We start from the raw sequence: 26444 nt of genomic DNA, 5'->3' as shown, positions 1-26444 counted from the left end.
TAACTCCACCACCTCCCTGAGCAGCCTGTGCTGCCATTTCACAACACCCAGCCAACCCAAGGCCTTGGGAAATCTGCTGGAATCTGATCTGTTTGTCCTGGCCGTGCTGTAACTCAGCTCCCCAAACCAGCCGGCTTGCTATTGCTTGCAAAGAGAGCCTCTCACAGCCTAGTTCTGCCTGGTGAGCATCAGGACTAGTTTTAATGGGAAATGCACACACTGGTCCCACAAGTGGTGTGATGGCTTTGGGCTGGAAGCAAAATATTTCTCTTGATGTCTGTGTTCATCTGGAGTTTAAAGGTGGGATGTGCTTGGAACACATAGGGGTCAGTGGCTGATTTCTGTCGGTTCCCCATGTTGTATGCCAGGGTATTTGCTGGGTGTTTTGGGCCTTGTGCTGCTTGCTGTCATTTTCAGAGGAACTTCAGAGAAGTGGAAATGGCACCAGAGACTCTTGTGCTCATGGCCACCTGGCCTGCTTCTGGAAGGGCTGCAGAGCATGGGATGCGAGGGTGATCCACACCATCATGTCTCTCCTTTATCCTGTGATGGGCACGTGGAGCCTGGGTTTTTATTTTTGCTCTCCTTTGAAGATTTATTCTTCCTCATGCACTTAAAACATGTGGGGATGCTGAATACCATTGCTTCTGCACGCAGTGGTGGGTTTTGACATTTGGCACCACTAACCAATCCAATTTACACTGGTGCGGATCCAAAACTAAATGTCATGGCTGTGTTATGATTATGCAGAACTTTCTCTAGTGCAAATGAGCTCAGAGCTTGGCCTCACACATCAGCACCGATGGGATTTTCATTTTTCTTCGCTCTTCCTTTCAGCCATCAACAGCAGCCATCAGATAAGGAGAAGCCTGGACATAGCCATGAGGACCTCCAGCTCTCTCGTGGGGGACCTGGAGCTCACCGCAGTGCTGCGTGGCACCAGGCAAGGGGCAGAGTACACTGTTCCCCCTGCCAGCACCAGCACTTTCTCCCTGCAACAAAGGGGATGCACAAATAGCAGCCCCCCTGGCCCTGGTCCCCCTCCTGGTGAGTTCTGATGTTCAGATTTCCACATGCTTCTTGCCCTGTCTCTGTTTCCATTTTTTCCTTATCACCCTTGGGTGAGATAAATGCCTTATTGGGATATGAGTGAAGAGGATGTGTTTAGTTCTTTAATTCCTTCGGTTCTCCTGGTTGAGGACTGCAGCAGGAGCACATCCCAAACCAACGCCTGCTAGCTGCTGGGTGTCCTGGCAGAGCACTCCCCATCTTGCACATTTGTAGTGGTTTGCAATAAATCCAATTTTCTCTTACTGTGCACAAATGCAGACAGATTTTGGAATGCTGACATGTTTTGGTGATGGAAACCCTCTGTTCCCAGCCATCCATCTGGCAGCATGTTCTACAATAAATGCAGGAAATGTGGGAAATGCTGCTATGACCCCATTTATTGCGTAGGGTAGCAATAGGTACACCACTATGGGTGCTCCTGCTTCAACCCCGACCTTGTCAGCAGCAAGATCAATTTCTCTATTCTCCCTTGCTTTTTGCAGCTGCTGGAAGCCAGGCAAGAGGCAGGAGGGCACTGGCTTCTCCTAGTCATCCTGTGGACACAGACAGGACATTTTCGCCAGGACCAGCTCTGTCCTCATCCTCAGCATGGCAGGCCCAAAGCGTGCTCCCCAGCACCCCTGTGCCCAGCTCCCCAGGTCAGCCCCCCTCTTCTCCCCATGCTGCCAACACCCAGACGGGTGCAAGAGGCACCACACTGCATCCTGAGGATGCTGCATGGAGTTCCACAAGCCCTGAGCTCACAGGATCACCCACCTCCAAAAACAGAGCTGAGCCTCGTTGGTCCTCAGGTTTGTGTCACAGCTTCAGAACATCTCTGGAAGCCTCTGTGTAGCTTTTGCTTTCTTGAACCAGTGCTATGTTTTGCATGTGTTTGGTAGAGCCAGGCAATTGGAATTTGGAGTGGGATGGGTGGAAAATAAACAACTTCTCATTGAAACTTTTCATTGGGTGAGTTGGGTTACTCCACCATTAGTAGGCTTTTCTATGGGGGTTTTGGTGCAATGCTTTCGTGACTTTGAGCCACAGTTCTTGCACGAGCAATAACTTGGGTGACCCTGAATGGAGGATTCATGCCTTTCCAGAAAAGCACTTTGTCCATATTGAAAACTTCCTTTGCTTAATATGCATACATGCAGTGTAAGCATCTGGGAAGAAAATGGATCCATCTGTTTATAATTTCATATACATAAATCCAGCTCTTTTATTGTGCCATAGCCGATGGAAGCAGCCACCAACCATCCAATGGCTCATCGCTGGAGAAGAGAATTAGGGGTTTCCATGCCACCAGTGACTCCATGTCCGCCACAGCCACCAGAAGCACAGGGAGGACGTTGCGGTCTCTGCCTCCCAGCACCACCCTGGTCCATCTGGGAGAGATTTCCACCTCTGGTGCCAAAACCATTGACCCTCCAGACCAGACCCTGTCTCTTGGGACACCTTTGGGAGCAGGGGCTGATGGTGGCACAGGGGCCACCGTGTCCTCTGCAAATCTGCTGCTTGCCAACACGGGCAGCGCTTCCACATGTGAGTTTTGATGGCTAGCTGTTTAAGTCAGAACATTATTTAAAGAGTCTTTATAAACAAAATACATCCTTTCTATTTTAAAGAAAGGAGGAATAATATTGAACTTGGCACATTCTCTACGTTTAAAAACATTTCACAGAAATGAAAGTATGGATAAATATTATTCTAGTTAGAAGAGGAGGATAGATTTTCTTTGAAAACCTTCAGTAGAATTTTGCAAGCTATTACTTCAGGAGTTCCTATGTGGAGATTGGTTTTTCCTTGCCCTAATGATTTCCCAGTAGTAAATATTCACACATATATTGTCTACCGGGACAAAACCTTCCCAACTGTTTCAGTTTGTGCAGTTTTCTATTTCTTTTCTCTTTTTTTCAGCCTCTCACGGCAGTCAAGAGCCCAGGAGCATCCCAACTGCTGGGGAGGTGATGCTGCACTCAGATGCATCCACTGTGCTCAGCAACATGACAGTGGAGATACTGGGTTCCGCTCCGAGCTCTGCCACCAGCCCTGACCCCACCCACATTTCAGGGGACACTTTGTCCTCCTCGGGGGCTGGGACACATGGAGCTGACAGCTGGCAGAGAGACCTCTCTACACAGCCCCAAGAACCTTTGCTTGCCAGCTCGTTCTCTGCCTCCAGACATACATTTGCAGGTATGTAGTTGCTGTGTGGCTGAGTTGGCTTTTGCATCACTGAGTTTGCATTGTTCTCCTGTAGATAACGCCGTCAGTCGATGGTGGATGAGCGGCTGCACTGGGACTGGGGGAAGGTTGGGAGCGGTGTTCAGCTTCTGGTTGAGAAACTGAAAAATATTGGTGGCCTACTTTTGAGACTCCCCTACTGAGAAAAGCAGTCACTGTATATATATATACATATATGTATATATATATATATATATATATATGAAGACCACCCATCACATGTGTGACTCCGTATGCATTGATCAAATCTGGTTTTCTTGTATCTCAGGTGTCAGAAGCAGCCACCAGCCAACTGACACGTCAACGACGGAGGAAGAAACCACAGCATCCTCTGCCACCAGTGCTTATATTTCAGCCATGGCCACCAGCAGTGGGGGGAGACCTCCCAGGTCTGCCACAAACAGCAATGGATGGGCAGCAGAAGTCTCTGCTTCCAGCAGTGGTGCGACCGGGACCTCAGGCACTGTCAGATCACCACCTGCCTCTTCTGTAAGAGAGACCCACGGAGTGCCTGGGTTCAGGGAGACCACAGCTTCCAGCCAGCCTGAAGCAGAGCCTTCACTGCCGCTCTCTCCCTCTCCTGCAGAAGGTCCTTCCACAGGTGAGGAGTAAAAGGAGGATGGTTACTTTATCCTACTCCACCTGCACATCTCAAAATGTATTACATATAGAACTATAAAGAAAATACTTTTAAGGAGGAGAAAGTTTGGTTTGGTGTTTTTACAGAAAAGGCACACATATGGAAAGTTTCCTTGAGCCAAGAAAAATTCACTTTCAGATCATTTCGAAATTCTTTGCCATTTCTAGTTGCTATCACTATTTCTTCGACATGGGAACTAAGCAAGTGGAGATTCGATCATGTCCCTGTGATCCCAGGGACCCAACTTCAGATCCTGTGATGTTCCCCATGGGCCATGCTGCCTTCCAAAAACCAAATCAGCTTTAGGACAGTTTGTATGTGGTCTCAGGTCCTTTGTTCTGTTCTTTGCTCCTGGACCTGGTTGTAGTGCTGAAGGAATTCAGTCCCTCTGAGCCCATTCCTTCATGACCTGTTCTCCCTGACCACTTTGATGCTCAGCGTTGTGCCCTGTCTGAGCTGAATTCCAGGCTTTTCTGGTTTGTTATGAGATGTGTTCATTCTAGCAGGATGGAGTGCCCTCAATCACTTAATGGTGAAATCAAGTGCAAGGTGTAGTAGTTCAACAGTTTCTACATAACATCACTTTTTGTGGCATCAAACTGCATCTTTTACAAGAAAATTTCTATGGGAAGGAGTCACATCTTTGGAAATTCTCTGTTTCTCTAGATTGGCATCTTCTCTTATTTTCCTCCTACGCATGTGCTTGTTCTTTCTGGGTGCTACTGGCAGAAAGCTCATCTGTTATTTTATAGTTTTGCATTTGCAATTTTTTTCTTTGTCATATCTCAGCTTCTAGAAGCAGCCACATGCCATTTAGCACCCTGGCCACAGAGAAGAGAACTGATTTCCATGCCACCAGTGACTCCATGTCCACCACAGCCACCAGAAGCACAGGGAGGACGTTGCGGTCTCTGCCCGCCAGCACCACCCTGGTCCATCCGGCAGAGATTTCCACCTCTGGTGCCAAAACTATTGACCCTCCAGACCAGACCCTGTCTCCTGGGACACCTTTGGGAGCAGGGGCTGATAATGGCACTGGGGCTACTGCATCCTCCCTGGGGTCACTGCTTGCCATTTCAAGCAGTGCTTCTTCCACAGGTGAGCTCAGGCCGTCCTCGGGGACCTCATCCTGTAGGCCACCAATCTGTGTGGAGAGGGGTGAGGGAGATGTTAGAATCATTCAATCATTTCAGTTGGATAATACCTCTGAGGTCATTGAGTCCAACTGTTAATGCAGCATTGCCAAGTCTACCATTGACCCATGTCCCTAAGCACCACATCTATACATTGAGTACCTTGACAGATGGTGACTCTACTACTTCTCTGGGCAGCCTATTCCAATGTTTCACAACCCTTTCAGTGGATAAATTTTTCCTAATATCCAACCTGAGCCTTTCCTGGTGAAATCTGAGGCTATTCTCTCTCAACCTGACACTTGTTCCTTGCAAGAAGAGAAAACTTCATCTCACTACAACCTCCTTTGAAGCAGGTGTAGAGAGCAATGAGGACTCCTCTGAGCCTCTTTTTCTCTAGAAGGTGCTGGGCAATGCTTTGGGGCATTGTGAAGGACCATTTCACTTTCAGCACACCAGCGGTTCCACCTCTTGTTTTTGGTGCCCTCTTCCGGGTGCAGTCCGCAGCCTTTCCCCAGATCCTTGGGTTGGAGAGGGTTGTGTCTTCTCAGACATCTTCTCAAGGTTTAAGTCTCCTCCCGCCTTATATCTGTACCCACTTTGCCAGCCTGAGGATGGAGATAGAAGAGAGTGCGCCCATCTGCTCGCACTTTAACATGTATAAATCCAATTTGTATCGTTTCCCAGCCAAAGGGGCTACAACCTCAGCCAAAGGAGGAAGGCTGCCCAACGATCCTGTCACCAGCACACCCAGCTTGGAGATGGCCACCAGCAGTGGGAACATGACCACAGAGCCCGTGGTAGACACCAGTGCAGGCAGCTCTGCTCCTTCTCCAGCTGGCACCAGCTCCCTGGATGTGGTCCTTTTGCTATCTTCTGTGGCAGAGCCAGGCAGGCAGAGAGATGTCTCACAGCGTGATGCCGACCTCGGTGTGCTTCCAACAAAGCCGCTGCCTGTGTTTCCTCCTGGTGTTTCAGTGTCTTCATCCTCACCAAGTTCTTCAGGTACGTTTTGTGGGTTTGCCATGAAGGGTTTCCCATCCAAGTTCCTATCCTTGCTTTCTGGTTTTAAGCTAGATTTTCCATTGAAATCTCCTCAGTTTTTGCAAAGGGAGCCTGAGCACTGCAGGATTGGTGAGTTATTTGCCTTTGCACTCAGGCAGAGCTTTTCCTGTCAGGATGTAGACAGTCAAGCAGCTTTTCAAGACCACACATACAGACTGTGATGGAGCAACCATTTGAACTCCACCCTCAAACCAGGGACCGAGTTCCCACCATCCAGCTCTTAATATTTCAACATTAAGTTTTGAAGCGCGTCTTTTTTTCCCCCCTGCATTTGAAAGTCTGTCTTTTTCAAAGAGTGGGAGCATTCCGAGCTCCCTGGCCACCAGCTCACACCTCTGCAGTGAGCAGGACAGAAGTGCTGACCTGCAGGATGTGCGGCTGGAGGCAGCTCTGCCTGGGCTGCTTGCCTTTCTCCCTGTTTCATCCCTTTGGGAATGGACATATTCAGATTTTGGCCCTCATTGAGGCCTCAAAATTGTTATTTATGGAATATATATATATACACATATGTCTATCTCTGCTTTGCAGTTTCAGAGGGAGGACAACAGGTTTCTGGTGTTCCTACTGAGACTACGTACGTTCTGACCATGCTCTCCACCCATGAGGAGAGGACATCTGAGGATGCAGCTAACCATGAAACGTGGAGCATAGTGGTGGGAAGCCCTACATCTCACCCAGATATGGCTAGGGAGCCCCATTCCAGTTCCATCCCATCCTCCCCAGCATGGCCTGGAGGCAGACATGTCTCCTCCAGCGATACAGCATACACAGAGCCTGAGGTCACCTTTTCATCCAGGGTGTCCACCTACTTCTCTGCTGCTGAACCTTCCAGTGAGTCTTTTTGAGCTCCTCAATGGCATTTGAATTAGAACAAGACCCCCCTTCCCCTGCCCTTGGTTCTTCCATGGGGTTGAAGTTCCTCCCTCCAGCGCTGTTCAGAGCTGTTGCAGGTGTTGTGGGCAATATTTATAAGCTGTCATGATTGCTCATTGGTACTGTGTATTTGTCGTGGTCGAGCTTGTTGGTATTGTGTATCTGCAGCTATGGATGATTAACTGGAGCAGTCTCAGAAACCTGTGCTATGTCTTCTTGCTGTCATCTACTACCTAACTGGGCTGGGTTGATAACTATAAATAGCCTAAATATGCCACTGTGCCTCTAATGGTACCCTGTATATTTAAATTGTCTCCCTCCTTTGAAGTAGGCTTGGTCTGTTAAATCATTGTTTAAAGGTGATAGATATGCAAGATCTACCTTTCCTGTATTTATCTGTGTAATTTTTTTAATCTTCATTTCAAACTAGAATTACTGTATAGCTCAGGGGTGTTCTCTCATCTGAGATGGTAAAATCACATACCCAATTTTTGATCCTGTTTCAGCTGTGGGAAGCAGCCATCACTCGCTAAGCAGCTCAAGTATGGAGGAAGGGATTTCCAGCCCCCACACCGATCCTGTATATGGTTCAGCCACATTGGCTGATGGTAGAGAGGGGACACCGGTGACGATTAGCGTGCTGACTCATACCACAGAGAGCTCTGCTTACCACACCAACACCACCAGTGCTTCAGAGCCGACTCGGCTGGTGTCAGTGGAGCAGAGTGGGATGGTCAACACCTCGGTTGGCAGCGAAGGCCTCGCGACAGAGACGCTCTTCACCCATTCTTCCAAGCTACTCACTGATTCGTCTTTCCAAAACGCTCTCACAAGTAAGTTAGCATGTTCCTATGTTTTTTGTTTGTTTGTTTTTAATGTTCCCATTGTCCTGGATTTGCTTATGTAGTATACAAAGCTCTCAGTCATTGGTACATTCAGTGCCACACATGGGTGTCCCTGGGGAGGTGTTCTCATGTGTCCAACAACAGAGGACACAAAGCCAGGCCCCACTGACATGGCAGTCATTCCAGAGGTGAAGCTCAAGCCTGGGAACTAGCAGGGAAGCTCTCCTGTTTTGATGGCCATGGAAAGCTTTATTTACATCCTAACTGGTTTGTTGTGGGAAATCCTTTAAGAAGTGTTTCATGCTATGGATCAGTATGAATTATAGACTCTGTTACAGAGGATCAATTATAGAGTTGCATCAAATTTAAATTTTTTTCATATCCAATTTTTTAATTTGTAGTGATTGTTGAAGTTATCTATACATTCTGAAATTTGTAGTATAAGATTGACTTCTCCTTTAATGCTAAGTGATCTGCATTTTTGCAGGCTGATATGCTACTCATTTAGGATTTCCTGACTGCAGAGTTTTCAATCAATGAGTTCATGATAACATGCAAATTAACGTAACACAATAATATCCTATTGATTCATGAAGTTCAGTGTGCCTAAAAGCAAACCAGCTGAAGAACAAAGATATGCTTTAGTTTGGAATGGAGAATAAGAGGGAGAAAATATGAGTTTTGTAAATTGAGAGATAAAGAAAAAGATGACTTGCTACTTAGCTTCCCACAAAATATCACAGAATGATAAGTGCTCAGTCACATTAGAAAAGCAATGCTGGAAGAAGAGTTTTTTAAGAAACCTGCATTTTTCCTGGGTGCCTTATGTCTATCAGAGTTCACCATTTTTGAACAAGCTAAGGAGTGGTAGGTAGCTCAATAGCTATCCTTGGATGATGCTCTTATTTTTTAGTATGGGCCAGTTTACAGACAGGAACATTTTATATATTTATCAAATAGTTTTAATATGATATAAAAATGTCTTTTTTTTCTTTTTTTTCTTTTTTTCCATCATTCTGATTTATTTTGTCCTCTTATTGCAGGCTTTCCAAGTAGCCATCAGCCAGTAAGCAGCATTGATGCAGAGAAAAAGACCTCAGTTTCTCATACAGACGGCACATACATTTCAACCATATACACCAGAGGAGGAGAAAGGACTCTCCTATCTATCTCAAACAGCAGCACCTCTGCTGACTCCTCTGAAAGTTCCACATTTTTTTCAGAAATTTCCAACCCTTCTGATTCATCGAAATCACCTGTGGCACAGGACAGGAAGAACAACATATCCAGTGATGGCAGTTTTGTTCAACCATCGACGGAGCCATTGCTGGTGCACTCTTCCAAACCATTGACTTCTGCTTCTGTAGGCAACGTACAAAATACAACTGTCTTTGATGCTGACTCCAGGTTGTTGCCCACGGGCAGATCATCTCTATCTTCATCAGTATCTTCACGCTCTTCCTCAGCATCATCGCTGCATCACTCACTCTCATCAACACCACCACCAACTTATCTGTATGCAACATCAGAGTCATCTGAGCCTCTCTCTTCCTCTGTGATGGCATCTTCAACCCCTCTGCAGGGTTTGTCATCCTCTTTGCCCACTTCCTCATTGGTTTCCCCATCTTATTCTTCAGTATCTTTATTGCCTCTGTTTTCGTCACCGTCATCTATCTCACAATCCAGTGACAGTGGCCCAGCAAGCACCCCCACAGCTACAACTGCATCCAGGCGGGTGCCCTCCACAGCTGCAGTGGGTGGCAGCTCATCCCGAGAGACCACCAAGCACAGTAGCACACACCAGCCCCAAAACAACACCTCCTTCAACGTGACCAGATCTCCCCCTCTCCCCACGGAGCCCATGGAGCATCTCAGTGGCCGTGTTGTGTCCATGTCTGCTGCCACACCAGTAACAGAAATCATGTCACCAAGGAGTGCTACCTCTGAGCAAGGTAGCTCTGTGAAGGCAACATCACCACCTCTGCTTATCACAGCCAGTGATGCCCCACAGACTGAGCCTACAAATGTGCCCCTCAGTACCTTGACAAGCACAAGCCACAGTGTCATTGTCCCTGCAGTGGCACTGACCACAGTGAAACCTGTTGTACTGACAACGCCAGCCAGTCGCCAGCCAACCCTGACTGATGCTAGCACCACAAAAACGCACAGAGCTCCAACACCCACTACCACTAAACACATTTATACTACTGATGAAAGCACAAAATCTGTGGATCCCACCATAACAGTGCCTAGTAAGGTCACCAAGGAAGTCATCCCTGCTACGAGTCCTCCTATAGTCCGTCATGCAAGCAAGACCACTGTGAGCACAACTACATTGACTTCTACCAAACTAACCACCATCCTGCCACCAAGTAGCACAGCTGGCATGAGATCGTCTCCAGCAACAGGTAATGTTTCTAACAGTGCTCAGCAGCAGGACCAGCAACAACTGGGTCTCACATGGAGGGTCTTTGAAGGGTTACATAAGTGTATATGACAAGTCCATTGTCAGCAGGATTTGAGGATAAGAATTGTGTCTCCATACTGGTATTTTTAAGATAGAGGTTTAACAATTGTGCTGAGCTGCTGGAAAAAAAGAAGTGAACATTTTGGTGAAGGTTTCTGATGGAAATGTTAAGCTGAAATTTGGGAAATTAAAAAAAAAAACAAAAAACAAAAAAACAAGCTGATGGCCTTCCAGGTAAGCTTAGGATGTACTTTACATTTGTCATAAAAAATAGATCAGTATCTCTCTTATGAGAAAAGGCAGCTGGCCAGCAGTCAGTATTTTCATTGGAAGTTTTTCTGCTATTATGACCTATGGTTGTTCTCTCCCCATCTCACTAAATAAATTTCTCCTTGAGGACCCATCACTTCTCCTGATAGGTTACACACCGTGGTCTTGCTGAGTGTGTTGTGATAACCAAGACTGGGAAAGGGAAGCTGAGAAATGTGCTATTCAACCATTCTGGATTTGCTTTTTAATTACCTTGTGATCCAGGAGTGTTCTTTGAATCCATAATGATACTTAGCCCAGATGGGACTCTGAGCACCTGATGGAGCTGTAGGCATTCTTGTTCATTGCACAGGAGTTGGACCAGATGTTTCCCTGCCCAGCAGAAGGGACAGGAGGCTCTTGGGGTGCAGGAGGATGGAGGTAGCAATGTCTGATTGCAGTGCACTGCAAGGGGTCTATCAGCAAAAAGCCCCGCAGAAGAACAAGGATTTCATTTGTTCCTGCTGCCAGGCTCCTTATCTTCCCAAGTAAATGTATTGAGCTGCTTTATATGAATGGAAATCGATTCTGTTTTTAAAGTTCAGGAGCCTGACCCTAATGCCACTGTAGGATATTGTGTATACCGACTGCGTTAATCTCGGTGAAATACTGGCAGTAGTGTATATTCCACCAGTAATTAGGTATTTAAAGGTTATTTCTCATCTGCTCGGTATTAATTATATCTATGGCATTATACAGAATAAATAACTTTAGGGGAGTGGATTTTTTGTCACTCGTTTCTGGCTGCTCAGGTCAACAGCACCACTCACCCTTTTGCTGGTGCTAGGTAGCCAGGCCAGACAGCCCAGAGCACAGAGATAATCCCATGTTGTGTGTCCTAAGGCTGGGGTCAGCTGGGGCTGTCTGTGGGGCTGCATGGTTCTTCAGCCATCCATAGCTGTAGCATTGCTTGTCTTCGAAAAGCACTCTGGGATTACAGGAGCAGTGCTGCAAGCAGGCTGGTTGTTAATATTAGCATGGATCAACACTGGGTCCCAAGGGCTTCGGAATGAATATTCAACAGAAAGTGTTTTGTGTTTATTCCTGTAGCTCCAGCAGAATAATTAAGAACAGGATAAGCAGTAAGTGCAAATGATGCAATGAATCATCTGATAATGCTCAGGGGGTCACAGAAGAGGAGCCAAGTTGATCTTTTTTAGCCTAGCAGTTGATGATGTTTGTTATTCTGCAACTATAGGCTGGTCTTTTTTTCTGGTTTTCTAGATGTGGATAAATGTCTTTCCAACCCTTGTCCTGCACTGGCCACCTGCAACAGCACCCGTGGCTCCTATGTCTGTCAGTGCCCTCTTGGATATGAGATGGAAAAAGGAAAATGCAATTTAGGTAAGAAAACAAAAGCGAAAAAATGGGAAAAATGATGGAGATAATGATCTGTAATCTTTTAAAATAAATTAACCCAGGCTCAGACAAGTTCAGGAGCTTAGTATACCTCCCAACTACTACTTTTACTGATAGCCTGACTTCAGTTGGCTCAGCCGTCTGTATGGAATTAAGCAGCCGTGAAAGCCTTTGTAAGATCAAGGTCCTGTTTCCTACCTTTTGCATTTGTTGTGCAGCATAATTATTATCTGGGACTTGCATTCTGATCCCCTCCTTTCCTATTAAAAGGCTCAAATCCCAAGGACTTATAATGCCCCATTGTGAAGGGGGGATTTGTTTTGCTGGTGTTTCTTCTGACCCTTAATCAGTGAGGATTAAGGCATGGAAATTTTGCTGAGGGACATGGCTGAGGTGTCCCTGAAGGGTGTTTTGAAACATTTCTTCTTGTAGGAATGTGTCAGCTTCTAATTTAGAGAGTTGTTTTGATTATGCCTTGGACTGGGCTATGGGCAGATTATGTAAATATTGTGAAGGTGATTCCAGTCTCATTTCTACCAGAAACTGTTATATTAGAGCTGTCTGATACAAAATTTGTGGTGAAGATAGGCTCTGCAGATGGGAAAGAATGGGAAAGACTTGGAAGCTTTACGATGTTATCTGCAACTGTATTTGTTTTTCTGGTGGAACATAAAACTTGAGCTCTGAGTTCTCATTTCCACTGAGTATCTCATGACACTTAATACAAGATTTAGGAATATTATCTCTCTGAGTCTGGACGAGTTGGATTATTGCATTCTGTTGCCATGAATCAAATCTAATTCTAAGCATGGAAAAATGCATCTTTCAGGCCTCCTTTCAAACATCATTGCTCATTCTGTCCAGCAGTTTAAAAAATGAAAATGTCCTTTCTCCAGTGCTTCATCTTGACTTGGTTTGCTTTCCTTGCACTCGAGGGAGGGGAAAAAGATTTTGCTTCACCCCAAATTACTATAAATTAGCTTTGGCACCTGAAACCATCTTGCCAGTAAATTTCCCTATCTCTCTCTGTGTTAAATGAGTCAGTGTTGCTTAGTTTTGGTTTATAGAAAGGAGGCACGTATTCCAACTCACCTGTCTTATTCTCCTTTTTAGTAAGAATATTTATCGGTCAGGTTCCCCTGAAGCTTAACATCACCCACGGGAAGTATGCAGATCTCCTGCAAGTGGAGCGTGAAATCCTGGCGATGGTGAGTGTCCCTGTGGGGTGGCAGCAGCACTGCTGGGGGCCTCGTGTGTCACTCCCCTTATGGTTGTGACAGCAGCCACAGGGCTCTCTGGTCTGGATTTAGCCTTTCTAATTATTGAACCATCCAGATTGTCCAACCACCCACGCCTGGGGGCTGTCTTGGGGCTGGAGGTGCTACTGGGAGCTGTGCTGCTCCATTCCAACAGCTCTTCTTCTTTTCCTTTCAGCTGAACACCTCTCTGTCGGGCTTGCCTGGATACTACCACTCCACAGTCAAAGCCACCAGGTAAGGGGCCGCAAGGCAGAGTGAGGAATGGTGCCAGCCGTGTGAATACTTGGGTTGTTCAGCTAGAGGTCTACATTTTGAGTCTGACCCACCCATGCTGTCCTTAATGAATTCAAGCCCAGCACAGCATGGGGCACTGGAAATGCCTTTGCATCCTGGCCATCCATCCCAGTCCTCCTACTGAGGACAGCCTGCTGAGCAGCCACAGATCTGCTGCCTCAGACAGCTTTCTCAGTATGTGTGCGATATCGTGTCTATGTTAAGTGTTGCTTGCACTAATAACTAGCAGGTTGCTAACATACTAACCATGAAATCAGACTGACTCATGGTACTCAGGGCTGTTTTGTTTTGTTTTCTGTTAGGGAGGCAAATGTTGTGCATGTTTCAGTGCAATCCACGTTCTCTTTAGCATCCAACGTGACTTTCTACGATGTTGTCAGCACCGTGAAAAGCTACATTCGGGCTTGCAAATCTCCTCCTGACCCTTGCCAGTTCATCTCCAGCCTGAAAGCACTCCACAGAGGTAAGCAGCACAGCAGATTTGTTTGGTTTGGGTCCTTTAAGAAAGTGGAGAGAAAGATTCTGGCATTCAGCAAAATCCTTCTGCAAGTTTCCATCTCACTTCAATAGGAATCATCTTAAAATAGAATCATAGAATCAAGAAGATTGGAAAAGACCTCTAAGATCATGTAGTTCAACTATCAGCTCGTCACCACTATGCCCACTACCCCCCGTCCCTTAGAGCCACATCTGTATGGTTCTTGGAGATGTATTATTCCACCCACGTGGCCAGAAGTTGGGATACGGTGGGATATAAAAATAGATCACTCTTTTTTTCACAAGTTTCTGGATCAAGAACCACCTCTTTCCCAAGTCTTCTGCCTGCCAAAGGTCAGAGGTGTCTGGAGAAGACTGCCATGCTGGACAGGACTTTGTCCAGGCTTTAAATATGCCATATTTGAAAGCCACACCTCACCACTGTGGACTGAATTAATTTAAATCATTTTATTGAGCTAGCTCAAAATTATATCCAGTGGTTACCTCAGGTTCAATAACTTAGAAAGAAATAAATGCTATTCATGTGTGAGTACAGATCTAAGGGAGGGGGTTGTAAAAGGGGAGCTCCAAGTGAGTGACACACATCCCATAGAAGTTCCTGCTTCTCAAATGCTTTCATTTGTTGGTTCCAGTTATTCCACCTGTAAAATACATAGGCTCGGTGGCACAATTTCCATTGTGTCACAATTGTGTGACACAATTTCCATTGTTCACTACCAGTTTTGCTGAATGCTCATGCCAATAAACCTGATTTTTAAAGGTAAAATGTTGCTTCAAAGTACCATAAATGAAAGAACCAACTCTGTTTCAAAAGTGAAGAAAATGCAGTGCTTGATATTGGAATGGAAGAAGCTCTTTTGGGCTGAGCAAAATGCTTTGCTAGATATAACCTTAAAAGTGGTTTTGTTGAACTGTCTCAGGGGGAGGATGTGTTTCTGCTTGAGCCAAAACAAATTTTTCTTTTTAATTTCCCTTTCAGCTTCCAAGCTGAAATATTTATTATTCCCCCTCTCAATTTGCTTGTACAAAAGATGGTAGATATGCATGAAATTGTGGCATATTGTGATGCTGACCATCTCAAAATGGAACAAATATTATTAAAAAAAATGAGAAAGAGAGATGAAATGAGCTGAATGGAATGCCTGGGGAAAGCAAACTTGCATGCTGGTGTGTTCAGAGAGAACTGTGCTGATGTTGGCTGCGTTTTCCCGACAGTTGGCAGCTTGTGCAAGCAGAAGGACCCCAAATGTGACAAGGAGACCTCTGAGTGCACTGACTTCGATGGGGTTGCACTCTGCCAGTGCAAAAGCGGATACTTCAAGTACAATAAAATGGACCATTCCTGCAGAGGTATTACACTTCATGCAGCTTTTTTTTTTTTTTTTCCTGAGTTTGCTTAATCTTTTTGTGTCACTTGCAGTGATTGTGTATTTGTGTGCCGTGCACATCACTGTGTGTGCAAGAAGCTTGATATTATAAATAGATATCAGCAGCTCAAGTTTCTTTTAGTCAGCTAGGGGACTTTTCAGCAGATGCTGGAGGTGCAGTCTCTCTCTAGGAATAATATTATCCTTTTCTGGAGCATGCTGTGAGTCACAACGCTGCAGAAGAGGGAGAAGAGGGTTTGACCGTGCTGGGCTTCAGCTCAGTGGCACAGAGCAGAGATGACGTGCAGCTCTGCCTGTTTTGATTTTGTCTGAACTCTCGGCGAACTTCAGATAATTGCTTTAAATTCACGAGCTTATATCAATACATCTTCACTATTTTTTAAATAAGCAAGTATCTGAAAATGGTTATGAATTTATTTTTCAACTAGGTTCCTAATAGAAATTTTAAGCTTCAGGGTTATGTTATTTTTAGCTACTCCTCAGATCATGAAATTTGTTTTGCTACATCTTAAACAAGGCCTTTGTCCTTGTGCCAATAGTCAGAGTGAGTTTTATAGGATGAGAGCGTCCACTTCCTAGTTGCAATAGTTGTTGCGGGGCTTCTTAGGAAAGCCAGTTTTTTGGTTTTTAATTATTATTATTTTTTATCCAGTTTATCAATAATAATTACAACGGTGGTTATATATTGTTTTTGGCAGTATCAGCAGGGTTGATATTAAAGTAGGAGCAGATGTTTTGTCATTTCTGAATCTGATCAGATTGGTGGATGGATGCCCTGTCCCTGGAGACACCCAAAGTCAGGCTGGATGGTGTTCTGAGCATCTAATGGAGCTGTAGGTGTCCCTGATCACTGCAGGGACATTGGACCAGATGGCTTTCGAAGGTCCTTTCCAAATCAAACGATTCAATGGTTCTATCATGCGTGTCTGGAAATAATTCATGTGCTGTGGGCTCTGGGATGGGCATCCCTGGAATGGGCATACTTGAAATGTACATCCCTAGCTCTTGGGTCATGGTCCTGCCTCTCCTCTTCTCTACTTCTCCAGGCAATACCCTTTGTATTTCCCTCCCTTCCATCAACTTGTATGTTGGAAGAAGGACTTTTTTTAGAAATATTGACTGTCTCCACCCACCCTGAGAGGCAGAGAGGGCAGCAATGGGGAGCTGAGATGACCACCAATCTTGGGGATTGACCATTCATCTTGTCCACGACCCTTGGCAAGTGGTGGTGTGAAGATAAATGCCTGAAAGGCTGTAAGGCGCTTGGATGCAATGGTTATGGAGGGCTAAGTGATGTAACACCTTTTAGACAAAGAGATGTGGTCACACCCTGCTTACCAGTCTTGTTTGCTGTGCAAAATGAGAAAAACCTATCCCCTGCTGTCAAGTCTTTATTTTCCACTGTCAGCTCCCTGCTGCCATTAGCAGTGTGGCAGTGGGTGCTACTGAGTGCACAGTGTGGTGCTCCAGCAATGTACCAGCCTGTCAGCATCATTGTCCCCATTTGGGAAAGCCAGGCCATCAGGGTTTTTAAAGTCATTTTCAAAAGCCAAGCTGTTCTGGAGCTATTCTCTTGATATTTATAGCACATAATATGCTGGGCTTTTTTAAAATCTCTGCCCTCTTATTGACTGAACAGGAACTGTGGTCTCCCAAGCATCCGACCCTCATTGTGGGTCATGCAGACGTGGAGTGCTAACTCCCATTAAGTACTTGCAAAGGGGAAACAGCCATTGTGCTGCCCCATCCGGCCTCCTATGGGAGGCTGGGGGGCAGCTGGGAGGGGAGCACCACCATGTGACCCCAAGTATTGCTCTGTTCTGTCTGCCACCTGAGGAGTGCTTGAAAATGTTCCCAGGAGGAGCGATGGGACTGCACAGGGCAGGGTGCAAGGGCAGAGGTAGGCAGGGTGATTTGATGGTGAAAAGGAGAAATGTGATAATGTAGCCTTTTCCAACCCAGAAAACATCCATCCAAAGGCTGGAATTTGACACTGGGATAATGCAGAGCAGAGAGAAGGTGAATGTTTTAATGGCTGGGGAAATTAACTTCGTGAGCATCTGACTGAGTGTTGTGGTTGATTGTCACTGGAAATATTAAAACCAAGCTTGGATGGTTCTGTGAAATGTAGTTCCACTTCAACTATTTGATTTGAAACCCAATTCAATTTGGAATTGAATTTAGGGAAGTTCTCTGACCTGTATTATGAGGGAGAGGTCACAGTCACATTGCTCCCAGCTGGCACTGATATTGCTTGTTACTGGTGTGCTGCAAGAGCCATAAGCTCTGAGTCCAGCTAGAACACTAGTGGACTCTTCTGGTTTATTAGGATATTGCCAGCCTGTTGTAGCAGACAAAATTGCACATGCAAACTTTTTACACTGATATTCTGTGGGAAACAACGCAGGTGTGCAGTGAGTTCCCAGCTGGGCAAGAAGAGACTGTGTCATGAATTATTTTACCTGCTGCCCACCCTATGGCAGGCTGAGAGGTGAGCTGGAAGTGCACAGAGTTTTGCCTAAAACAGAGGATGATGCAGCATCAGAGCATGCAACTTCCTGCTGCACCAGTACTGTCAGCCCGGAGGCTGGTTGGGGTGAAGCTGCTGTGGGAAGCAGCAATGTGAGTACCTCTTGTGCACCACTGTGCGGTGCTCATGGCCCTTCTCTGTTGTGTTTGCAGCCTGCGAAGATGGATACAAGCTGGAAAATGAGACCTGTGTGAGGTATGGTGAGCGCTCTGCCCCCTCCTACCCCACCGTCCTTCTTAGTGCTGCTTTGGTGACCTGTTGGCACAAGCAAGCTGCTGAAACTCCCTCTTGTTTTCTGTTGTCAGTTGCCCATTTGGCTTAGGGGGATTCAACTGTGGGAACCGTAAGTACCAAGTATCAGTCATTTCATTCTGGGGAAATTTGAAACAAATGATTGCAAATAACTGTGCCTAAAGCACAGTAAGCACAAATCATTCATGTCAGGTTTTGTGTTTCTTCACTGTCTGTCAAAAATTGTTTTATTGATCAAAATATTTATTTGACAAAGTTGACGTGATATTATCTGCCAACAAGATCAGTATTTTCCTTGGAGATTTTCTTTCCATGGATGCTCTGCCAAGATAGCATGTACACACTTTTGAAGTGAGATATTCAGAGTGAATCCATGAAAGTTTGTCTGAGCTATTCTGATTTGTCAGTGCAGAGAATCAGTCCCCCTGGCACACAGGAGCCCATCCTTCCTTCAGTGAGAGATCCCCAGCTCCATTTGCCTCAGATGACAATTACAGAGGGAGGAAGGCAGGAAGCAGACAGTTAATCCACTTGCATGAGAACTGTGTTTACATGAATATTTATGGCCAAATTGCTGTCTCTAAGCAGATCTCTCTCTTTCCTGCCCCTAGCATATCAACTCATTACAGTGGTGATTGCGGCCGCGGGAGGAGGATTGCTGCTTATCATGGGCATAGCACTGATTGTCACCTGCTGCCGGTAAGTTCTCCAGCAGACTAGGTAGAAAGGAGGAGTTGGGACAACAAGAAGAATTGCTGGGCCATTGTGAAGAGGTGTTGGAGTGCATTCAAGGTCCTTCTCCAAGCACAGCTCCTGCACCTGCTCTCACCATGTGTGTCTCCCTCTCAGGCACACTCACACCTAGTTTCTGTACCAGCAGGCAGCTTTCAACTACAGGCAAGGTGTGCTGCTGAGATAGTTGTGCTTTGTGATTTATAAACCATGAAAAAGGGCTGCCTTGCAGCAACACTCTCTTCCCAACCAAGCCCCAAATCTAAGATTTCACAGCTCTCTGTTTGAAGTCAGCAGTCGGATGGATCAGTAACGTAGCACTGGTAGTAGGCACAGCATACTTTGGTGCTTTGAGTCAGGAGCAAGGCCCAGCCAGGAGATATGATGGTCACTACACCTTGCAGAACTCTGTGGGAATGGATTGGTCTTCTCATGGATCCTGGCTTTGGCAGGCCATGTGCCTTCCTGAAGAGTAATCTCTGCACTGGAGATGTTACCAAAGGACACTCCTACAACATGGGGATGATGTAAAGGCTTTCTGTGGTGTTCCAACCAGCAGCTTCCAGTTCTTCCTTCTTAGGAAGTAACATAGTGCCTAGAAGGCAGTTGGGAACTTGAGTAGCGTGGGGGCTCACATACATTTTTCTTTCTTTCTAAATATGTTTTTAAGAGACAACAGGCATAAACTGAAACAGGAGAGGATCTTATATCAGGACTAGTTATAACTTTTCACTTTCCTTCATTCTTTTCTAAACAGGAAGAATAAAAATGACATAAGTAAACTTATTTTCAAGAGTGGGGATTTCCAGATGTCACCATATGCCGAGTATCCAAAGAACCCCCGAGCACAAGAGTGGGGCAGAGAGACCATTGAGATGCAGGAGAATGGAAGCACCAAGAACTTGTTGCAGATGACAGATGTGTATTACTCGGTATCTATCCACAGCTTAAATCTTAACCTTTTGTATTTCATACAGCAAAGAAACATCCCTTTATTTTTGGAAGCATAAATCCCTTTCCTTCAAAACAAGAGAGCAAAGCAAAGGGCTGCCACAGACAGCAAGGCATTGGGAGTTCTGTGAGCTCCAGCTGTTATATGTGTCTGAATATCACAAAAAAATGTCAGTTAAAAGAAAGCTAGGAAAATGTCTAGGATCTCAAGATGGGGAGGCGTTATTCATGTGAGCGAAGATTGCAGGAGTTCACACAAATCACACTTATTGAGCTTCTGCTTTCCAGGAAAGAAAGCAGTGAGCAAAACTTTTCTTTTTTGGCTTGTATTTTAAGTTTTCCCAGAGTAATTTTACTGCTCTACACAGCATGAAGGAAAATGAGAGAAAACCACTTCCAGATAATACTCAAAGCAGGAAACAAACTGATTTTCTAGGAGCATTTCTTATAACAATAATTCTGATGATATCCTGTGTTAAGATGAATTATTTTAATGCCTGAGCTCATTAGCACAGTTCTCTTGGATTAAAAATTAACCGTACACTTAGACTGCATTTGTTGGAGTCAGGTAAACTTCTGGATGGGTAAGCTTCAAGTCTTCTATTTGGCAAGATGTCAAAACTCAGCTGCGTCAGAATACTGCCCTCCAGGAAATGCATACCTCCCACAGTACAATTAATTCTAAGTCTTAGAGATAATTAGTGATCGTGTTGTTCTTTCTATCTACTGAAACAACTGATAGGAAAGGTGGTAAAGCTGTGTTTGAAAGAGGAGTTGTCTAAGACGTGTGTGGTTGTTTTTTTCCCTACTAATACAGCCAACTGGACTGAGAAATCCAGAACTGGAAAGAAATGGACTTTATCCTCCCTACACTGGTTTGCCTGGATCTCGACATTCATGCATCTACCCTGGACAATACAATCCATCCTTCATTAGTGATGAAGCCAGAAGAAGAGACTATTTTTAGCAGAGCAGAGAGGGACTGGAAGATTGACACAGTTCTGTGGCCCTTGATCCCCAGGTACAATGTGTCCCCTGGCAGTTCAGCCCACACCAGTCTTACTCTTCCCATTTAACAGGATGGTCTTTGAACTCCATACTGAGTGTTGCTGCCCCCAGGAATGGTTACATTTGCTGAGCAGCAGAGAGGAAGAGGAGAAGGAAGTGAATGGCTCAAGGTGCACATCAGTAAAATACCCAGGTGGAAGCTCGTGTGTACTCTGGTTTTGTTCTGTGCTGCTTCTTCACTCCTTATGCTACACGGCAAGCATGGATCAGTACAGGCGGATGAACTGTGTCCAGCACTCTGTGTTGAATACCACTAGGGAGTGTTTTGTTTACAGATCTTGTTCACTGTTGACTGTGCTTGTCTTCTTGGCCGACCTTCATGCAAAGATTCACTGTGTGACTGGTTTTGGTAGGACAAGTTTGTCCACCCCATTTCTCCTTGCTGCTTTGCTTTCTGCTTCGTTTGCAACAGGAAAGCTGGCTTGTCCTCTGGGCCTGACCTTCTTACTGGTAGAAGTTCTCCAAATGGTGAGGCCCTTGCAGCAGCCTGGTGCCTGGCAATGTTGGCTGAACTCATGGGTGGATTGTCTTTGAGAAGCTGGAGAAATTAAGTCATACCACTGCAATTCAAACTGAAAGTAGGAACAGTTGGTCGTAGGTGCTGCTTTGAGAAGTTATGTACATAGGGAAGAGTGTGAGTTGCCTTTCTGTCAGCCAGCCTGGTTCGGAAGTGATGCTGCTACACATCATCACAATGCTTCTGTATAGGAGCTTAACAGGGCGTTTACTTGCAGGGATGAAAAGACCTATAAAAACATCAATGTGATGTAAAATAGCTGCTCACAAGGAAGAAAAACATAAGCTGGGAATTCACCCTGCTTCTTAGATGAAATGTAGGAAGAATAAATAATGCTGTGGTCCTGGCTAGGCAGGTGGAACATGGCATGTAGGCACTGTGTGTGGGACATAGTTTTCAGGACTTCACAGCCCACCTTGATTTCAGGGGGAACTGTGGAAGTTTTCAGTTCACTGGAAAATAAAGCTCTCCATCAGTCAGTTGCATTTAGGGCAGAGAGAAACATGATCCTTTCAATCCTAGCACAGCAAAGATCAATTACATCAAAATATTTTGCTTTCTTCTGTTCTAGTTTCAGGTGATTCAAACTGGGCAGGTTTCCTCAGCTAGGTGTGTGAATTCATGTTAGTCACTTTGGTAAAAGCTGAAGAATGTAAGTTATTACATTCCTCACTAAAGATCAGATCAAAAGCTTATTGACTTTATTCTTTCTTGAGTACGGTGTTGAAAGAGCTCTTATTAACGAAGTATATTTCCCGCTTATCTTAACTGAAAAGATAACCTCAATCATCTGGACTTTGTCCAGATACAAGGTCCCACTACAGACATTTACCATCAGAGTGATCATGCTCTTAATTCAGGATGGCTGCTTGCATGAGGGTATCAGATAGCACAGTTCCCTAGGCATTAACCCACCATCCCTGCACTGAAGGGCACGTACCATCTGACATTCCTTTCTCCCACACAGTGCTCAAAAAGGCACAGTGCCTACAGTTAAAGGTACAGTAAGGTAGCTCTGAAGCACTGAGGACTGCAAGATGTGTCTCCAAACTGCCTGACCCCTGGTGAGAAGGGCAGTTCCGAGGCTGATTTGTGGTGTGGCTGCTCCTTGAAGGCAAGCTGGGGGTAAACATGGCAATACTCATGTCCTGGAGGTGCTGGGAAGCTCCCAACCCTTCCAGCATTTTCAACAGCTGTTGTGTTCTGTTGTGTTCCCTACCAAAAGGGAGCAGCAGGTACACAAAGAGAGGGTGTGGTTTTGCAGAAACTAGATTTTTATGGATGCCAGGGGCAGTATGCTCTGCACTGATGTCATCTTATGGTCATAGTGCATGTGACTGAATCCATAATCAAATTTGCAGTCTTATCTCAAATGGGGTGGAAATGAATGGATGCTTATGCTGCTGAAGGAGCTATATTTAAGGAGCATTCTAGTTATAGTATCTGAAAGAGAGTAACAGGCAAAGCACAATAATTAACTGTTCCCAGTATTTTCAAACTGAGAAAGATGTTCTTCTCCCCATGGTTAGTAGCCAATATCTTAATTGCACAGAGTCCACTGGATGGTGTGAAGCAAGGCCTTGGCCCTGCCATGCTCTGGGGTTCTTCAAAGAGGGCATTATTGGGGTCATTCCTATGAGGGTGAACTGCCTCTTTCACCCAACACTAGCTCTGGCTGTGAGAGTGCCTAGGACAGAAGGGACTGTCTCTCCCCTGGGACAGATGAGAGCTTTGTCTCTATTACAAATGAGTGAGAAAGCTGGGACTTGGTGCTGGATCTAAATCCAGAGCACATAGATGAGCACTGGGATTTGTCCCTGTTTGCTAAAGCAGCCTAACAAAAAAGTAAGCATGTCACAGCAATGATGGTAGGATTTAACTGCATGACACTCAGACAGGAAAGAGTGTGGAGATTTGCTTATACCTACTGTGATTAATTACTTGTTTAGTTTGAAAGCTGTTAAATGTTCCTTTGTGTGCCAGGTGCAAAGAACAAAGCGTGAAATACCAAAGGACAAATGCAGATAGATTGATTCTTCTATGTAAAGAGCAACATATGGGTTATGTGAGCAAAACTTCAATCTGTGTCATTTTACAGCAAATTGCATATTGTGAGTGAACTGTGTGGGAAATGTGATAGGACTATTCCTAACTGAGATCACACAATTCATTTCATTAATGATCTTTAAAATTCTTCTTAATGAAATGAAAGGGTCTCGAGAAAGTCGGAAGGATTTTCTGAGTGAGGACTGCAAAACCTGACTTTTTTTCCAAGAGAACAAACTTTAGTGCACTGAAATTCTATCTGCCAGAGAAAGTAAATGTCAGGGAAATTATTATGAGATCAGTCCACTGCAGCTTTCTTTTAGTTCAGGGAACAAATGTGAGTCAACGTATAGCTCACAGGAGGAGCAAAAGGGTCTCTCCTGATCTGCCAGCACCTTCTATGGCTGTCCCAGGAGGAGAGGATTGAGGCAGATGCCAGTCCTAAGGTCAGTGGAGGCACTTACCTCTGCAGGATAAGCAGTGGCAGAGTTCTTAGGTTTTGTCGATCCTGTTGGATGTGAATCTCCATGTGAAATATCACTCCCTGAAGCCTGCTTTCAAATGTGGGTGCCCCTGTGTTTAGTACCTAACTCCTCCTAGGATGCCTAAGGAAATGCAACTCAGGCTGTTTAGATTGCTTTTAGCTCTCCAGATTGCAGAGGACAAGATGGAAGTAGCAGGTTTCACGCAAGGAGACTGCAAGTGGCTCAGCCAGCTGTGGGGAAAGGAGGGAAAACAACACCAACTCCACAAAGAATCTGTTTGTGCTTCTGGCTGCTGTGTAAAGCCAGGTGAGCTGTCAGCAAGGGCCCACAGGTGGTGTGTGGGAGAGCCTTTGGGGAAAAAAAGTGCTAATTCAGCTGACGACAGGAAAGGATGTAGGAGGCATGTGCTTTGCTGCTATGGTGCTCTACCACTTGTGTTGAAAAAAGCCCCTTGCTCACAGAAATACCCCCTCAGCCGTCAGCCTGGGAGAGTGGGTCAGAGTGAACAGAACAGAACAATGCACATGGGAGGGGTCAGTGTAAAGGAATGCTGCAGCTTTCCTGCATCCCTGTCCTGCTCCCTGCTCATCATGGCCAGCCCTCCTACGCTGCATTGGAAAACCAGTGTTCTTTTGCACACCATTGAAACCTCAAAGCACTGAATTTGGCTGTATGGGGAACTTTGCCCTCTGTGTTTATAGCACTAGGTAAAAGAACAGCAATGAATCTTGTTTTCATTGCAGCATATCCCAGAAAATTGCTCTGTTGCGGTCATTTACAGAGACACTAATAGTGATTTGCCTTCACTGCGAGCAACAGAAAAGGAGAAGAAAAAAAAAACTTTCTAAAAATAGCAATGAAATGAATTTAGTGAGAGGTGTTTGCGATTGCAGAATGGTGCCAGTGTTTATACAGGTTGTTTGCTGAAGCTTGACAGAGCAGCAGTATGAGTTTGGACACTGTTGTAGCCTTGTAAAGAAAGAGCTTTCCCAGGACGTGTCTCTAATGCTGGTAAATGGCCACATCCATTCCAAATCCATCTGGGCTCCTCATTTTCTCATGGTGGCGTTTAGTTTTCTTCCTTAAATTAACAAGAATAGATGTATTTTACTTACATGTTCTTCCTTTGCTGACTATTGCTTTTCTCCTCTTTACACAAAAGGACCCAATCCAGTATCCTCTCTGGTGACTGGGATAACTCTCCCATGGATTGCAGTGCAGTATTTTAGGCCTGAATTATTTCCCTGTCATGGTCACTTGTGTGTACATCATATGTTCCTGCACCTCTGTGTTCTGCCCATTCCTGTGATATCATTGCTGCTTTTTCACATCATATTTATTTTTCATATGTGTCCTTATTACTGTAGCAGAGCCTGTATTATGTAAGATTGAACAAACAGGTTGTTCAAGATCTGAAATGCCTTCCTGAGAAGAGAATGAATGTGAATTTCATAGGAGACGTACTGTTCAGCCGACCTGTTTCCCATAGTGTAAGATCTCCAGGGATGTAGAGTCAATTTGTGCATTCACAGTTAAGAACTACCTGTCAGTTCACATATTTGTGCTTTCAGAAATGAAACAAGATCTCCCAGTTTTGAAAGGGTTCTGTACTGTAAGGTCATGTGTGAGATAACACCTCTCCAGTGTGGTTTGTGTTTTGTGTGATAATATCCTTGTTGATGGATAACTGAGAGAGGGTGCCTGACGTTCTTCAGAAGTCATGTGTAAGTGCTAAGTCCATTGGTCTTCGTTCTAGTAAAATGCTGGAAGGGATGGGAGTCTTGCTTGGGTAATGCCACAGCAAGTGGCCCCAAATCTGCACAACCCCACATGTGGGGAATCTGGTAAAAAGTTTTCTTGAGCAGTGCCACAAAATTTGCCTGATGTGCCTGTTTTAAAAACCATCAGTACGGTTAACTTACTTTAAGGAAAGAAAACAACAACAACAAAACAGAATAAGCATGTAATTATTTCTATTAAACTCAATCATTTGTTTTAAGCCCCGTTACATTCTGCAGGATGTTCTCCTAACAGAAACCAAAATTTTATATGTAGAGTCATCACAGTTTCATTAACAGCTTTCAGAACCGTGGTAGTAATGCTCACCTTTAGCAAGGTCTCTTTCAAAAGGTGAATTTTAAGCATTAAGTTGTGCTTCCTCTACCAGCCTGCTTCATGTTCTTTGCTCGTTGTTGTGCTTCCTTCTCTGCAGCTCTGAATGTTTGCTTCCAAGTTGCTGGGGTTCTAAGGACTTTCTCCAAACCAGTATTATTTAAAGTTGTATCATATTTTCTGCCTCTACTAATTATACAGTACTGTAGTAGCAAAATATAATTTTTAAGGATTGGATTATTTTTATACCTGCATCCAATATTATTAAATCTGGCGTTCTAGTCAGTATTATAAAAAGATATAATAAAACTATGAATATCA

General features: G+C 44.9%; 1 protein-coding gene across 1 annotated transcript; it reads left to right on the top strand.

Moving 5' to 3' along the window:
- The first annotated feature begins 642 nt into the window (after positions 1 to 642).
- On the top strand, positions 643 to 26444 carry HEG1 (heart development protein with EGF like domains 1). The gene is made up of 20 exons (XM_031554228.1): positions 643 to 1047; positions 1554 to 1862; positions 2290 to 2598; positions 2974 to 3252; positions 3569 to 3901; positions 4730 to 5038; positions 5761 to 6078; positions 6667 to 6969; positions 7518 to 7844; positions 8900 to 10264; positions 11857 to 11976; positions 13105 to 13199; positions 13426 to 13484; positions 13847 to 14007; positions 15258 to 15392; positions 18113 to 18155; positions 18266 to 18303; positions 18824 to 18911; positions 19702 to 19876; positions 20713 to 26444. Exons 1-20 carry the CDS (start codon positions 723 to 725, stop codon positions 20860 to 20862), a joined length of 5241 nt encoding a protein of 1746 aa, XP_031410088.1. The 5' UTR covers positions 643 to 722; the 3' UTR covers positions 20863 to 26444.

The sequence above is a fragment of the Meleagris gallopavo genome, chromosome 7, assembly GCF_000146605.3.
Source record: "Meleagris gallopavo isolate NT-WF06-2002-E0010 breed Aviagen turkey brand Nicholas breeding stock chromosome 7, Turkey_5.1, whole genome shotgun sequence".
NCBI lineage: Eukaryota > Metazoa > Chordata > Aves > Galliformes > Phasianidae > Meleagris > Meleagris gallopavo.
The sequence above is the reverse complement of the archived record's forward strand: the minus strand, read 5'-3'. Positions and strand labels throughout refer to the sequence as shown.